Here is a 16272-nt window from a genome sequence, read left to right on the forward strand (position 1 = left end):
ATGTACCAATAGATGGTGCAAAGTACATGTACTGTGAATTGAATACATGTACATGCACAATATGCATGAGCCTGTATACAGACTCAAGACGATAATCCAGAGTACATCTATCAATGATAGGGGGGGGGGGTGGTTGGGGGGTACCCTGCTTTGAATCTGATTTCAGTTTTGGTTTCTGTAATGAAAAATTATACCATCATCAACTGCTGTATGAATACATACTAGAATAAAAGGAATACATGTATGTGTATGACCACTGTACTGGGGCCCGTTGCAGAAAGAGTTGCAATCACTCGCAACTCTAAAAATCATGTGCATCTTGATTTTCAACCAATCAACGGCGCGCACTTGGGATTTGCGATTGATTTTTGGCTTGAGTTTAAACGCAACTCTTTCTGCAATAGGCCCCTGGACATGCAACTGACAGTAGTGCATACACATACACATTGAATACTTTGAATCCTTTAATACTTTTTCTACAAATATTCTAAAAAAAACCTTTTTGTGGGGTGGGAAAACATCATATAAATCTAAAAAAGAATTGTTTAAACTTGATTAAAAAATATTTGGTGTTCACATAAACAGTATGTTGGCACAAATTGGTTTTGAAGCTCATAACCCTAATTTGCTTAAGTGCAATTTACATGTAGATATATTAACATGTACATGTGAATCACATCAATCATTGTTTAATGAATATTTGAGTTACAATGTTCGTTGGATGTTGGTCATGCATGCATTTCATTGTACATGTACCAACAGAAATTATGAAACAAAACACTTTGGCCCGAATTCACAAAGATGGCTTTTAACCCTATCTAGGCCGGGGGGGGGGGCCTCCGAGGCCCCCCCCTCAACGAATCGCGCGATATTTTCGCCGTGCGAAATTTTTTGACTGTGCCGCTTGCTGAGTTTTTACTTTAAAGTCTTGCGCAACTTTTGAGACCAATTTTGCATCACCCGGGTATGTGGTTCCAAAATTACGCAACATTATGTAAGTGCATGTCAGACCGAAAATTGCTCAAAAACGTGATTTCGTGTACAAAGTCAATGCAAATTGTGTTTTCAACCAAATTTCATAAATGTATGATTATTTTTAGTTTTGCTAGTCTAAGTGTATTCATTTATGCTTTTTATGATCACAGAAGAGTCCCAAACAAATTTCATTGAAAAAACAATGAAAAACAAAAGGTCAAAAAAACAAAGAAATACATAAGAAATTGCAAAAAACAATATAATACATAAGAAAATGATTTGATATCACAATTTTTTTCATGTACTCTTGCTTAGGACACCACAAAGAGTTTCTATACCAAAAATTAGTACATTTGGAGCTTTATTTAGGGAGTTAGAGGTAAAAGTATGATTTCACATACTAATTACGCATAAATTAGCATAATCATTTAATAGCGAGTCGCATGAAATAAATTACTATACAATCTTGTAGATTATGTCCAAGGCAACCCGTGTGGCAATTTTCGGCACGATCGCGAGGTCGACGGCCGAGATCTTGGGGGGCCTCCCAGGCCCCCCCCCCGCCACAGGACACAGGAACTCCCAAAATACCCCGGCCTAGATAGGGTTAAAACCCACAGTTGAGTCCATGGTTTATACAGATTTTCTGTATAAATTACGCTTGATTGAGCATGTATCGGGCGCATGTATAAAAAAGTCCAACGCTGATGCGTGCTTTTGTCACAGTGTGCCAAATTGACGCCTGTTACCATGGTTATCCAGGCTATTTTATTCATGAGTCCACTGTTTTTATTCATGAGTCCACTCTTCAAACAGTGGACTTATGGATGAAATAGCGTATCTAACCAGGGTAACAGGCGTCAATTTGGCGCACTGTAACAAAAGCGCACATCAGAATTGGACATGTTTTATACACCCGCCCGATACGCGCTAAACTAAGCGTAATTTATACAGGAAATCTGTATAAACCATGAAATCAACCGTAGGTTTTCAAAACCACCTTTGTGAATTCGGGATATTATGTACGTATATATTTGTGAATTTAATTTTGAAAATGACATTGAAGATTAATTCAGAAACTAAGCCAATGGACAAGATGGCCTGTATTCTGAAGTCAGGTTTAACTTATACCATGGTCTAACTCTGTGCTAAAATTATGGGAAGCCAAAAGTGTCAAAATTTTTATTAGGTTGTATGTTTCTTACGTTTACTGTGCTCTTTCCTGATTCATCGATGGTGTAGAAAATAATCTTTATAATTCCTACACAATTATGAATGATATGTGAGACAAGTGAGGTGAAATATTTTATTTCTACTGTTGGTGATTTATGTACCGATTGGCTATCCATACTTAAACCACAACTTTAAACCTGAGTTTAAGTTAAACCCAACTTCAGAATGCGGGCTGATGAGTCTAAATTCATATTCTAGCATCTTCTCCCAGAAGGGGAGAAAGTGCATTTATATTGTGTGGGAGCATGTCAGGATCCGATGGCCAGGGTAATATTACATGTAATATGATGATGCTGATCCAAAGCATTGTATTGCGCAATGTTTCTGTTAAGGCCACCGCACACCTTACGACCCGACTGGTCGGCAACCGGCCGCGACTGGGTGAGGGGAGATGAAATCGCAAGGCAGTCATAAGCCTCGACACCGCACACCTTGCGATCCGATCTGCGACTCACGCATGCACTTTTTGCTTTTTGGCATAGCATCTGAGAAATTGCGCTTACTACTGCATATGCGCGTCGTTTATCATAGTACGCGTTATGCCACTCTGCTGTTTGATTGGCTTGAGCTTGCTGTCTGATTGGATTGAGCTTGCGATCCAGTCATAAGGATTCGACAGGTCAAATCCTTCCGATTTTCCTTGCGACTTGTCTACGACCGATCTGCGACGCTCAAGCTGACAAGCGCTGTGACGTCACATCTCCCCTCACCCAGTCGCAAGCCAGTCGGCGACCGGTTGGGTCGTTAGGTGTGTGGTGGCCTTTAAAAACATTCATTGGCACAGGCTCCTCCAAGTACGCTAGTTAATACACATTTTCTGAGATTAGTGAGTTTTGTGAAACGATATGATATACATGTAGATCTGTAAAGAACTTAGAGATGTTGTTCAAATGTATAAAAGACGATTACTATTAACATTATTGTTATTATCATTATTATTATCATTATTAATATTATTATCATCACAAATTCATTAATATGATTATTACTATTCTCATTAAACGATATGATATGTGAAAGGAAAGCAAATAAATCAGATTCAGTATGAAAATAAATGGCATCAATAACAAAAACAATATAATGATTGATTACATGTACATGACATATAAATCAGTTTAAACTTACAAGGTGACATCAATAAAATTAATAAAACAAGAATAATAAAATGAACAATATGAGATGGAGTGAAGAAAAAATATTAATTTTTAGTACATCTTCAAGAAAGTTCTAAATTTTGCAACCTGTAGCTTGAATGTTGAATGGATTTATGAATCAACCGTTGGTACAGTGAAGTGTTGGATACTTGCATGTACATTATGTGAAGTGATATGTAGCTGGTTTATAGGAATACACGTATTGTTCACAAGTTTTGCAACAGAGACTTTCGAAATGCACTTTCACTATTGGACTTCTACACGTTGGTACAGTGAAGTGTTGGATACTTGCATGTACATTATGTGAAGTGATATGTAGTTGGTTTAGGAATACATGTATTGTTCACAAGTTTTGCAACAGAGACTTTTGAAATGCACTTTCACTATTGGACTTTTACATACATGGATTAATAACACTCTGCTTTGTCCTCATAGTCAGTGGAATGAGGCTTCTCATTACACAGAGCTGGGCAAGCATCCGTTGTAGGGACCAGGTAAGAAATTACATGGCGGCTTTGGGTGATAATGTAGCCTTGAAATGCCCAAAAGAGCCCTTAAAATTGAAAAAAGCGAGTCCCCGATATTCCCCATTCGCTAAAATGTCAAAGCTTATCAAATGTTACGGATTTCAGCAATCAGTAGTAAAAAGTAGCCCTCCTTCCACCCCCCCCTCCCAAAAAAAATAAATGAATAAAAAGGTAAAGAATCAATTTGTTGCCTGGTAGGGACAATGATTTTCTGTTTCCAAAAATTGTATTTTCCATTTCTGAAAACCTTTTAGTTTCAAACTTGATAAACTATCCCTCCTACTGTAAGTTCTGGCGAAAGGAGTGATTTGGGTGAAATCCATGTTGCTTGTCACAATTCAAAGCAGCCAATAGAGTATCGGAGTGTGATATCATCAATTTTCCTTGTAAGTTTTCCATATTTCAGCATTTTTTATACAATATTTCCGAAGAGCATGACAAGATACCTTCCCAACCCAAAGTTTGGCAGGAATGGTATTGAAAATGCTGAAATATAAAACGTAAAAAGGAAATATTGTGACATCATCACTTTGTTACTCTATTATGAACTGCATTATGTATTTCCTGAGCCGTCCACAAGTGAAAGCAAATCAAAAAGTCCCGAATGGATCGATAGATAGACACCTTAATAACAACATTCTGTTACCTTAACTCCTCTACTTGCTTTGGGTTCTATCTGTAGAATATAAACATGATTTGGTAGGGCATATTAACATCTCTATTTTTCAGCGAGATCAAAAAAGACTTCCGGGATTTCCAGAAGAGCATGAAAACTCACATAATTAATAAATAATAATTTGGTGGTAAGAAAAAGAAAATATTTAAACAAAGTAATTCAACAAATGATTAGTGTATAAGGAGTGAATTTTTTATTACGTCTCTTTGCAGACTGAGTTACTCATACTAATTTTACAGTCTTTATCAATGATACAAATTCACGATAGATTTGGGAGCTTGTGATTGATGAGCTATTAATTGTATTCTTGATTATAAATATACCTTCTACATGTAAGCAGGAAACAAACAAATTCTAAAAAAAAAATTGCAAATCAAATATCAAGAAGCAAAATTGATTGAATATATGCAGCTGATTGCAAAATTGATCATGGAATTGATGGTAAAATTGGTCTTAAAACTTACTTTCTGGGCAGTATGCATGTAGCTAAGAACAGGAAATCTACCTCCAGAACGGAATGCGGCCGATTGCACCAACGCATCATCGTCTATAGACTTGGGCACTATCACAGCGGGAGGATAGCTCGGACAGATCTGAGGGTTAACAGTATGAAGAGAGTGCTTTAAAAGTCACTGATTTAGGAGGGAAAGAGATAGAGAGATGCTGGGGAGTATGTACAGTGTATGTCATAGAATGACATAGTTTGAAATTCAGATATTGTTGCTTTTTGAAATAATTGGTTTTCATTGCTTGTACTTGAATTTAGAATAATTACCCTTTAAGGTCAAAGCACACAGCTAAAACAAGACCATTCGAAGTTACATCGACCTTGATCGATCCCATGATTTCTTTGTTTTTTAATACAAAACTGATTCACACACAGTTGTTGAATATATGCTGCAAGCTAGCACCACTACTGAGATACTTCCTAGTATTGAAGGATTTTAAAGGGAAGCTTACTTTAGAATACGCCTCCTTTGTGATTATTGTGACGTGGTGTACATGTAGACTGACACGTTCTTAACAGTGCATGTTGAATAACTCACCACAAGGAAATAAAAAATAGATAGATAAGGCCGTGCTGCACCATCCCGAGTTTGCCCAATCTCGAGATTTTTTGAGATTCAAGAAACCCTGTCTCTACCATCACAAGATGAGCAATTCCTGCTTGAGCGAGGCATCGATGCATAGTGGTCTGACGCCGTGAATAAATAATCACGAGTGCGTCTGCACCTACGAATTAGCGCGATAATTCGTGAAATAGCGCACTTTTTTGCAAGTAATCCCTAGTTGACTTGGGATTATAATCTCGAGATTAATCCAATGAACTAGCGCGCTAATTGCGTCTCCATTGCAAATAATCTCGAGATTGTTCAGATCGGGATAATTTGCTGGATCAGAAATACACCTGTAGCGCGCTAATTTGAAAACTCGGGAAGGTGCAGATGGCCCTATAGAAACAGAGCAAGAGGGGCTTGTCTAAGAAACTCTACCTGAAAGTTCTTATTCACGTAACTGATTCTCCAGTCATCACTTGCGAGCCTCGCAAACTCGTTCTCCGGTAAGAAGGCATGCCACCCGTCCTCCAGTTCATCAAACGTACTTCGGTAGAAGAACGGATAAGTTAATGTCACTGGCTCTGCGAAAGCACAACATAGGTCACAGAAAGTTCAAAGGTCAGTACAGGTTAAGTTACATCACTGATTACTAAAATCAGGTGAATAGGACTGTCTTATGCATCCGTACCTGAAATATTTATTATTCACTAAATATGCATATTGCATTCCATGATCGCTGGCTGGGGACTTTCATATTTGATTTTAAAATCTTGTCATGTGAATCCTTTGTACCTTTGTGAGAGACAAATCTAATTGGGTGTAGCAAGAAAATAAAAAATTACAATCAATTGCCATTCTCGATTTTAACTATATAAAAAAATCAAAATAAATTTCTTGTTGAAACAAGAGGCACACCTATGCCAGTCTCACCTGGATTTATATATGATTTATAACAATAACGGTATATTTACCCAGGGTAGCCACATCAGTTCCGCAAAGTATTCTCCCAGCGGGCCCTGCTATTATTATTACCCTGCTATAAAGCTAGGCTACCTATTCAGGTGCACACTGCTTTTTGAGGAATTACTTCCTGCCGGTTCCCATTTACCTCACCTGGGTCGAGTGCAGCACACTGTGGATGAATTCCTTGCTGAAGGAAGTTACGCCATGGCTGGGATTTGAACCCATTACCCTCTGTTTCAAAGTCCAGAGACTGATCCACAGGGCCACAATTCAAAATATTGCAGCAGTGTTGAATTTCAAAACAACTCTGATGAGTAATATTTAAATAAAAAAAACACTATGTATATGATAGCAAAATAATATTCAATGTCCTAACTTTTTGCAACACACCATTAGTGAACAAATGACTTTTCTGGGGATTTTTTTCTTTAAAATCTATGGATACGGTATATAATATAATAAGGTCATTTGACAGTGCAAACTAGTCTAATGAAAGAAACAAAGTTAAAAAAAAAACTTACCAAGACTAGAGAGAGATTCAATAGTCTCGGCTACCTTTAGGCATTCATCCATCCCAACGATGTCCAGTCTGATGATGCCAAAGTCCTTGCATTTGACCGTCAGCTGACCGGTGCAACCCACAAACTTCTTCTCCAAGCTGTCCACATTGTTATGAAGGAGCTGCAAGTTACATGGCATAGTATAATGACAATTAGAATGATGTTAATATTATCATCATATTCTTTTAATAGGATATGCAGGGTCAAAATATTGCTATGGCTGGTTTTGGCTTTAGGTTGCCACTTTCCTGCAAGTCAGTCAGAGTTGTCAACCTTTGGGAGACGGACGATTTTCAAAGGGGGGGGGGCGGCTAAGCCAAAAGTGAGGGGGCTGACCATGCAAAAAATCACAATCCTACATGAATGGTCATTTCTATGTTTTTGTCCACAGTTCTGGACAAAAAGTGGGGAGGGGACTGATCCCCCAGCACCAACCCCCCACCCCCACTTCCACGGCCTCTGTTATTAACCCATTCCCTTCCAGATTCCATGATTAACATAGGTTTCATACAGGCATGACAAGGTTCCTGCAGGAAATTGGATAGAGTTATTTTATTTTCATCATGATCCTGATGACTATCATCATCGTCATCGGTATCATCACTTGGACATGTGACTTGGACTCAAGAACAAGGTCTCATCATCGTCATCAATATCATTATCATCACAATCATCATCATCATCAATATTATCATCATAATCATCATCCTCATATTCTTCCTCATAATTACTAATATGCTATATAATCTTAAATGCTACCATCATTATTATCAATCATTTATTGTTATTATTATTGATATTATCATCATTATTATCATTATCAAGAAGGGAAAGACAGAGGGAAAGAAGAGGGAGAGACATGTAGAGAGAGAAATGAGAGGAAATAAGCAAGAAAAATGCAGTTTATTGTAAATTACCTACTTTGTACAATAGAAACTACATTTGTTACCTATAAGTGGTTTAAAGGAGGAAGCTAGCAATATACAATGAAACTGAATTATGAAACAAAGTTGATAAATGCGCACATGTGTGACTTGAAGAGAAAAGATCATATTAAGTTCATATTAATGACACACATATCCAAATATTCATGTAAATGTATCTTTTCTATTCAGTGAAAGAATGATCTGTCATCAATGGACATGACACTTTTTCCCTTTGATTTTACATTATTATTATTTCTTATTATTATTATAATTATTATTATCATTATTATAAATCATTATCATCACTATCAGTACTATTATACTATTATCATTATTATTACTATTATTATCATTATTATTACTATCATTATCACTATTATTATTATTATTTATATTATTATCATTAAGATTATAATTATCATTATTATTATCATTATCATTTTTATTATTATCATTATCATTATTAATAATATTATTATTATCAGTATTATCATTATTATCATTATTATTACCAGTATTACTTTTGGCATGGGAAAGGGGGGGTTAACATTAAATTTTCATAACATCAATTTCATAATAAAATAGACGGAATATTAAACCTTCTCTTGGAGTTTAAAAACAAATTATGGAAAATGTTTGATATGATAATATACATGTTAAAGCATATTCTATATTAACATGATGAGTAACAATAGATTTAATAAGTACATATAATTTATTCTTATTGTGCTTAAGACCATCTACAGGAGCTATCACAATAACTAGCAGAGTTAGTTTACAGCATGTACAAAAGTATACATGTATATTAATAGTAGGAATTAAAAGGGAGGGCTTTATTAAAAGTACATTATACATGATGACTGAGAAAGGGAAGATTTCTTAGCGCTATTAAGGGCAGAGAATTCCAAAGTGCTGGTGCTGAAGATGCAAAAGCTCAGTTACCATTAAAATTAGCTGGATGTACTGTTAAAGAAGATTATGTAAAGAGTATACAATAAATTACCCATAATTCTTCTGAGTTTGTTTGCCGAGATGAAAGTATCATGTGGTGTCCAGTGAGACAGAGTGTACCGCATACCGACTTGTAACCATGGCGATGGAGAACAACGTCATCCACCTTTGGGATGCGTATGAAGTCAACAAACTCCATTGTGTGGAACTCTGATGGGGGAAAAAAGAGGATAACATAAATCCAAAACATATGTGTGTTATTGATTGAATTAATTGGATGAATTAGTTCAGTTTGCATAACGTTAGAGGAAGTACAATGTAAGAATACAATCATATAGTCAACAAGTGATTTACATAAAACCCTCATCACGCTTCTTCGAAATAAGCAGGAATCAAGCAGAAGCTAGAACGAAAAAAAAAAAAATATTTAGAAATTTTGGTGAGGAACTTATGAATTCACCAAACGGGAGTTGAAATCCAGTAAAAAATGACCAGGTGACTCATCATTCACTAGTCAAAACGAACCGAAATGGAGTCGGATTGATAATTCATGCTACATTCTTGGACATTCTACATGTAAATATTCCGACTGCATTCGAAATATGTTTGTCGTTTCTTTTGACCGTCCGAAAGGTTTTGGTCATGTTCTAAACATTTGCGGGGTATCTCCGAACGGTGTTCAAAGTAGATTTCAATGACCAACTGGTGGTCGGACAATAGCCCTTCATTCCGGCCAATTCTGCTTGATTCGGAATAAGTGTGACGGGGGCTAAAGGAGAGAATGGGGGAGAGAGGGAGAGGGACAGGGGTGGGGTGAATGATATGAGTTAAAAAGAGAGAGCATTATTAAAGGACAGGAACACTGAGAGGGGGAGCAAACGGATGGAGATTTTATAGATATAGAGATAAGAAAAGGAACACTGTAAAAACTGTGGTGTTAAAACTGACACCAATTGCTGTTAACAGAGGACCACAGCCTGAGGTGTTAAAATAACACCCTAGAGATTGACCATAACACCAAAGAGTGTAAATGTAACAACCATAGGTGTTGTAATAACACCTATAGGTGTAAAACTAACACCACCAATTCAACACCGGTGTAAACTAACTGGTGTGGTCCTCTATGTACACCGGTTAACACCACAGTTTTTGCTGTGGAAGATTGTGAGACAGAGGATCCAGATCACAGACAAGATATGAAAGTGAGAAAAGCAGAATTTACGAAAGAAGGGACTTGAAGGCAGTGAACAAAGTAAAGAGTAGAGGTAATATAAGGGGAATGTCAGGGAAAAGAATCAGGGGAGGAACAAGAGTGTGAATAAGTATAATTATAAAACTACCTATCCCTAATAACAAGTTAACACTACTTCACATTCAAGCATTCAAGGACATTCTCCCTGCTAGGTACCCATTAACACCTGGGTGGAGAGTGGCAAACACCTTGCCAAAGGACGGGAGTGCTGAATGGGGAATTGAACCCTGGACATTCTTGTTCAAAGTCTGGAGAGTTATCCACTGAGCCACAAATCCTCATTAGTGCTGAAGCAGTGATTTGAACTGATAAGCCTACAGAGAACAAACCCTCTCAAAACTAATTCTGTATAATACTTACATGTTATGATGTAGCAACCATTGTAAGCACTTTTTTCTTCACAAACAAGCACAGTAAAATTATCATTGGATAATGTCTAAATGTGATTCTATTCTATAACATAGACACAAAACATCAAGTTTGTCTTCAAATGTATGTACAGTAATTTGATTTTTTAAAGAAAATATACTGCAAAACAATATTTCATGTACATTACAATGAAGTACTTTAAAATATACAAACAATATATAGAAATCATAAGAAATCACCTCCCTATTTTCCCCCTCAAAAAAGCAAAGCACTGCATAGTGTTGCAATAACCCTCACCCCCAACAAACAAACAAACAAAAGCATGATGTCAAAATAACAACAGATACTCACTAAATGTAGGCTCCATTGCTACAGTTTATTGTTTAAGAACGTTTTTAAGGTCTTCTTCGAATTTAACACAATCCAAAAACAACATCTGGAAATGTCTTCGATCAAAAGCAGGAAAGAGTGTACAGCAATTACATGTATACAAACAATGCATAACGCTGGCCAAGCTGTCATCTACAAAGATAATAATTCCAGACCCAAGTAAATTATGAAGGTGTTGAAAACAAGCTCTTCTATTACTAATGAAGAGTAGGAGGCACTTGAAATAGAAAGTTTCAGGAACAATCATGGGGGTGATTGATGCTACAGTCTTTGTCTGTATACTATTCAGGCCGTGACTGGGTCTACATGTATTTCTAGCGAGGATTTGTGATGACGAGAAATGTTGGTTAATTTCTCGCTTCCTGGGGGCAAAGAAACAGACTAGAAGAGGGAGAGAGGAAAATCATTGTTAGCTATTTATGACTAACGCCTCCACATGGACAGAAAACCCCTTCACCTCAGGGTAATAGTAATTGATATTACATTGTATCTCAAAAAAAGAAAGAAGAGTTTCAACATGAAACAGGCAAGGGAGGGAGAAAATCATCATTGTTTAGCTGTTTATGACTAACGCCTCCACATGGATAGAAAGCCCCATCACCACAGGGTAATAGTAATTGATATTACATTGTATCTCAAAAAAAGAGAGAAAAGTTCAAAACTTTCTGCATGAAACAGTCAAGGGAGGGAGAAATCATCATATCATCGAGAGCCAATATGACTAACGCTATTCGTAACTACATGTAATGTGTCCGTATGTACACACCTATTGTCACAGGGTATTATATTACTGTACAATATAAGATAAATTATAGAAACATACTGAAAGTGAAAGTGGATTCATACAGTATGTAAATATTACTGGCATATTTCTAATTTAATTTGGATTTTCCTGGCAGAGGGGGTAATTGCATGTGTTTTTGTTGCAAAGGTTGCAGATTTGCAAGTGACTTGCTAATGCTCAATTCAAGGTGTTACAATAAAAAGGGCACCTTGCCTTTTACTTTACTATTCTTATGTTAAAATCAATATTGATGTTTCCTCAAAAATACACTTAACTGCTGTAAAATACACCAATTAGTATAATCATAGATGACTGAAGACTCAGTTTAAATTTCATTTATTTGTCTTTATTTTTGTTTTTGAAACTTGAAAAGTCACTGAATCTCATTCCCACAATGCACCACTCCCCCCCCAAAAAAAATAAATCAAAATAAAACAAATCAAAATACAATCAGGTCATAATATGCACATTTAAACGCAAGTCAAAAAATCAATCGTAAGTCCCAAATGCGCACTGTTGATTGGTTGAAAATCTAGTTGCGCATGATTTTTAATGCTGCGATTGATTGCAACTCTTTCTGCAACGGGCCCCAACTTGATTTTCAACCAATCAACAGTGCGCATTTGGGACTTACGATTGATTTTTTGACTTGCGTTTAAACACAACTCTTTCTGCAACAGACCCCCTATATGTGGGACCTTCATGAAATTTTCTGTAGATCTCTGATTTCTTGTAGTTTTGACAATCTGTAACGTTCTCAAAGGACCATGACTTGATCAGTTTATGAAGTGAAGTAAGATTTGAGAAAAATAAGGGTCCAACAAACAAAATTAAAGTTGATCATTATATATGGAATCGCCCAACAGCTCTGTAGATGACTGAAATACATGTATATGCCATAGTAATCATTGTTCATTATTAATCTTATTTTTACAAAAAAAGAGAAAAACCTTTTTGCAAGTGTGTGATGTTGCCATGTGTTCACAGAATTATCACAGGGGCATACAGATGGGAGGCTCTTGCCCCCCCCAAAAAAAAATCTGATCAAGAAAACAAAGAGATAAGAAAAGAAAAGAAAAAGAGAGAAGGATGAAATATGGTGATATTTTCTGAATATCATGTCAAAATCTATTTTTGCAATCAAAATGTTAAAATTTTTGCTCGCTCCCTTCGTTCGCTCACAACATTTGATAAATCTTATGCGATACATCATATCCAGCCCCCTCAAAACCTTTGCCTCATTACACCACTGCAAGATCTTAATATGTCATTTGATATTCAGACAAAAGGAACTTAATGCACACAAAGAAATGTTTGCATACTTAAAATATGTATGTAGTATGAATGCACTGTAGGGCCCTTTTATGTACAACCGGGCGTGTAATATTCATTCAATAAAAGTTGATGGCCATGTCATATACATGTAATCACCCAGTATGAATATCCTATCTCACATCAACACACATGCATCACACAACATATGACATTAAACTTCCCTAACAACAGGTGATCCTACAATATGGATGGATGAATGTGGATGAATTTTATCGAATCAAGAACAAAACTTGTTTCAATTAGGGCAAAAAGCCAAAAGCAAACAATCATTTAATAAATACCCATTTACATGTACATGTATAGATATGAAATCCATCAAAATCAAAGAAAATCAATCCATAACAAAATGAGATCAGGTGAAGATGAAATTTCTTAATTCTCATCATATCCGATGAATCAGAGACAAGGTAGCTTCTTCAAGCTGCTAAAAAAAATATTGAGACCACATAAAACAAAATGAGATGAAATTTTTAGAAAAAACCTTTATTCAACTGACCTTTTTCATTGTCCATTCCTGACCATATTGCACAAACATCCCATATTTTGACCGTCAAACGGTCTACTCTACGATTGCCAGATATAAAAAGATAGAATCCCTATAATTCAAGAAGGAGGCTTGATGTTAATGTGTGCACAGTCTGCAAGACAAGTCTCCCGAGGGCAGTGTGTTTAGACGGTTTATTCGTGGTGCAGCAGATCATGTTTACAGGGAGTGTTCAGACAGCTGGCAATTGTAGATACGTGCACGCAAGTGATGATTAAATATTAATCGCCTTCATTCTCTTTATTCTGATAATGTACTTCAAAATAACTGCCAACTCCTTGCTGGTATATGTCAATTAATCCATGTACCTGTGGAAAGGTGATTGTGTTCAGACAGTGTCATAGAGGTTGAGAGATGATGATTAAATCAGTGTTAACAGTTCATCCATGTAATTAGCTACTTGTATGAGAAGAGGTCGAGAGATGATGATCAAAAATGTTTAGACAGTTTACACATGGAATTAAAATTTTTATGTGAGATTCAAATTTGGGTGATTTATATAAATGGGTGCGGTACATTGAGGGGAAAAAAATCTGCTTGCGCCTTTGGTGAAGTTAGTCACTAAACTGTGATTTGTATGTTGGATTTATCAATGTTATAGTTAATCTTTAATACAAAGCTACCAGTGACCATTAGTTTTTCAATAGATGTGGATTACATGGGGAAAAATTCAAATCTAGAGTTAAAGAAAACTGATGTGCAGTCCTCTTTCAGTAAAGTTTATATTTATTTACTGTCTTCTTTTCAGATACAGCGCATGGATGCATTTTACTTAAAAGGGGGGGTGGAGTGGGAGTGTTGAGAAAAGTTTCACAATTATTGTAGATACATGTATAAATTACAACATTTTTTAAAGACTATTTGAACAGTCGCTTCCAATTGCTGTGATGATGGAATAAGTTATCCTTGTAGGCTATGGAGGGAAAATAATCCCTTTTTCATTATTACTTAGGCCCCCCTATGATCTCGGCCATCAATCACGCGATCGGACAGAAATTGGCACGCAGGTAACCCATGGCATACATGTTATCTACAAAACTATACAATCAAATGCCCCTTAACACTCATTCATATTCCACAGAACAAGTATAATATAGTACCGGTACTCAATCCATCAAATCATTTTTAAAAATAAACAAAATGAAGAAAAGAATCAATGGATCCAGACATGAAGCAGAGCTAACAATAGAATGATCATCATTGAGCCAGAGAAATACCATGTTCCAAGGTGAAAGGTCAAAATAAATCAATGTACCCAAAGGATGAGTCAAAATCAATATAAAGGATAAAATCAATATTAACGTCTTCCTCCAAATAAACATAGCATTCATGTAGACAGATATACAATGTACATGTACATACACTGATCATGGCCTTAATTATTTTAGTGCTGGGGATAATTCTCATGTGTTTTCTATTTATTTCTAATTTTTGTCTCCCCCTACTTCTTATACATAACTCTCATTAATACATTATCATCTCCATTTTTTTCTTTTATCAATCTATTGAGGAATCTTTCTTTTTCTGCTAATGTATTAAAAGGGGTTGTCAGTGATTGAACTTTTGATTTCACAGGGAAAGTTCATTCATTTCTTAATATACTTTGAAAGTTTATTCGTCCATTTTCAATCGATAATTCAACAAAAATAAAGACAAAAATATTCATAGAACACAAATTATTAAAAGTTTTCACTAGAATTATTCATATAATATACATGTATACACATCTTGCTTTAGAAATTAAAACTGACAGTGACATTTGTAGTTTGATTGGGTCGAAGACAACATGATTCTCATACTATACTGGCATACGCATTGGAATAAAAAAATATCAGTTGGTCTGAACCTCCTGGTATATCAGCAGCAGCTATTGTTTACACACATGTAATTATAAAATCAACATATTACAGCACTGATCTGAACAGAAACATCTTTTACACTAGTTACACAGGACTGGTCTGAACACAGGTACATCTACCTATATGTACTGCTATATTATCAGCTGTTGTTTACACATTATATTCAAATCAATATCATTTTCACTAAACAGCACTGGTCTGAACACCATCTTTCTGCTGTACAGCATCAGCTGGTGTTTACACACCAATTATGTCTCCAGGGCACTTGTCTGAACATTGCTTATATCATCATCCTGCATTTTGATTTTAAAAATTGATGTACCTTTAAAATATCATGTACCTTCACTGCTTGTCATTAAACAGGTTCTAGGTTTAACCACATCCCTATTGCCACAGCATCAGCTTGTGTTTACACACTGTTATTAAATCAATGTTCTTTCCCTTAAGTACACATGTCACAGCTGGCTCTTTCACATATCATTTGGGGCTTGATAATCAATCAAAAGTACCTAATGCTCCCGGGGGGGGGGGGGGGGAGGCACTTCCATTCACGAGTGGATACCATGCGCGACCATGGGGTCTCGAAAAGCACCCTAAACACGTAATTTCCATATTCTGAAAATGCACCCCTTCACAAGTATTGGGGTGTCAAACCCTACCCTTAACAATTATTGGAAACAAAACGATTATCTTGGCAAATATTTCCTGAAATGAAC

General features: G+C 36.1%; 1 protein-coding gene across 6 annotated transcripts in view; it reads right to left on the bottom strand.

Moving 5' to 3' along the window:
- Positions 1 to 16272, bottom strand: part of LOC121421122 (myotubularin-related protein 9-like) — a 46880-nt gene that overhangs the window by 18847 nt on the left and 11761 nt on the right. The window contains exons 1-6 of one of the 6 annotated variants that reach the window (XM_041615761.1): positions 13650 to 14248; positions 9076 to 9233; positions 7108 to 7267; positions 6059 to 6204; positions 5030 to 5158; positions 4536 to 4565 (exon numbers count right to left, since the gene is read on the bottom strand). In XM_041615761.1, coding sequence (XP_041471695.1) covers positions 4536 to 4565; positions 5030 to 5158; positions 6059 to 6204; positions 7108 to 7267; positions 9076 to 9233; positions 13650 to 13665 — 639 coding nt within the window. In that variant the 5' untranslated portion in view covers positions 13666 to 14248. Of the gene's footprint in view, positions 1 to 4535; positions 4566 to 5029; positions 5159 to 6058; positions 6205 to 7107; positions 7268 to 9075; positions 9236 to 10995; positions 11082 to 13649; positions 14249 to 16272 lie in introns of those variants that run through there. The other 5 variants (XM_041615760.1, XM_041615762.1, XM_041615763.1 and 2 more) reach the window with 5 other exon arrangements.

The sequence above is a fragment of the Lytechinus variegatus genome, chromosome 9 (genome assembly GCF_018143015.1).
Source record: "Lytechinus variegatus isolate NC3 chromosome 9, Lvar_3.0, whole genome shotgun sequence".
NCBI classification, from domain to species: Eukaryota; Metazoa; Echinodermata; class Echinoidea; order Temnopleuroida; family Toxopneustidae; genus Lytechinus; species Lytechinus variegatus.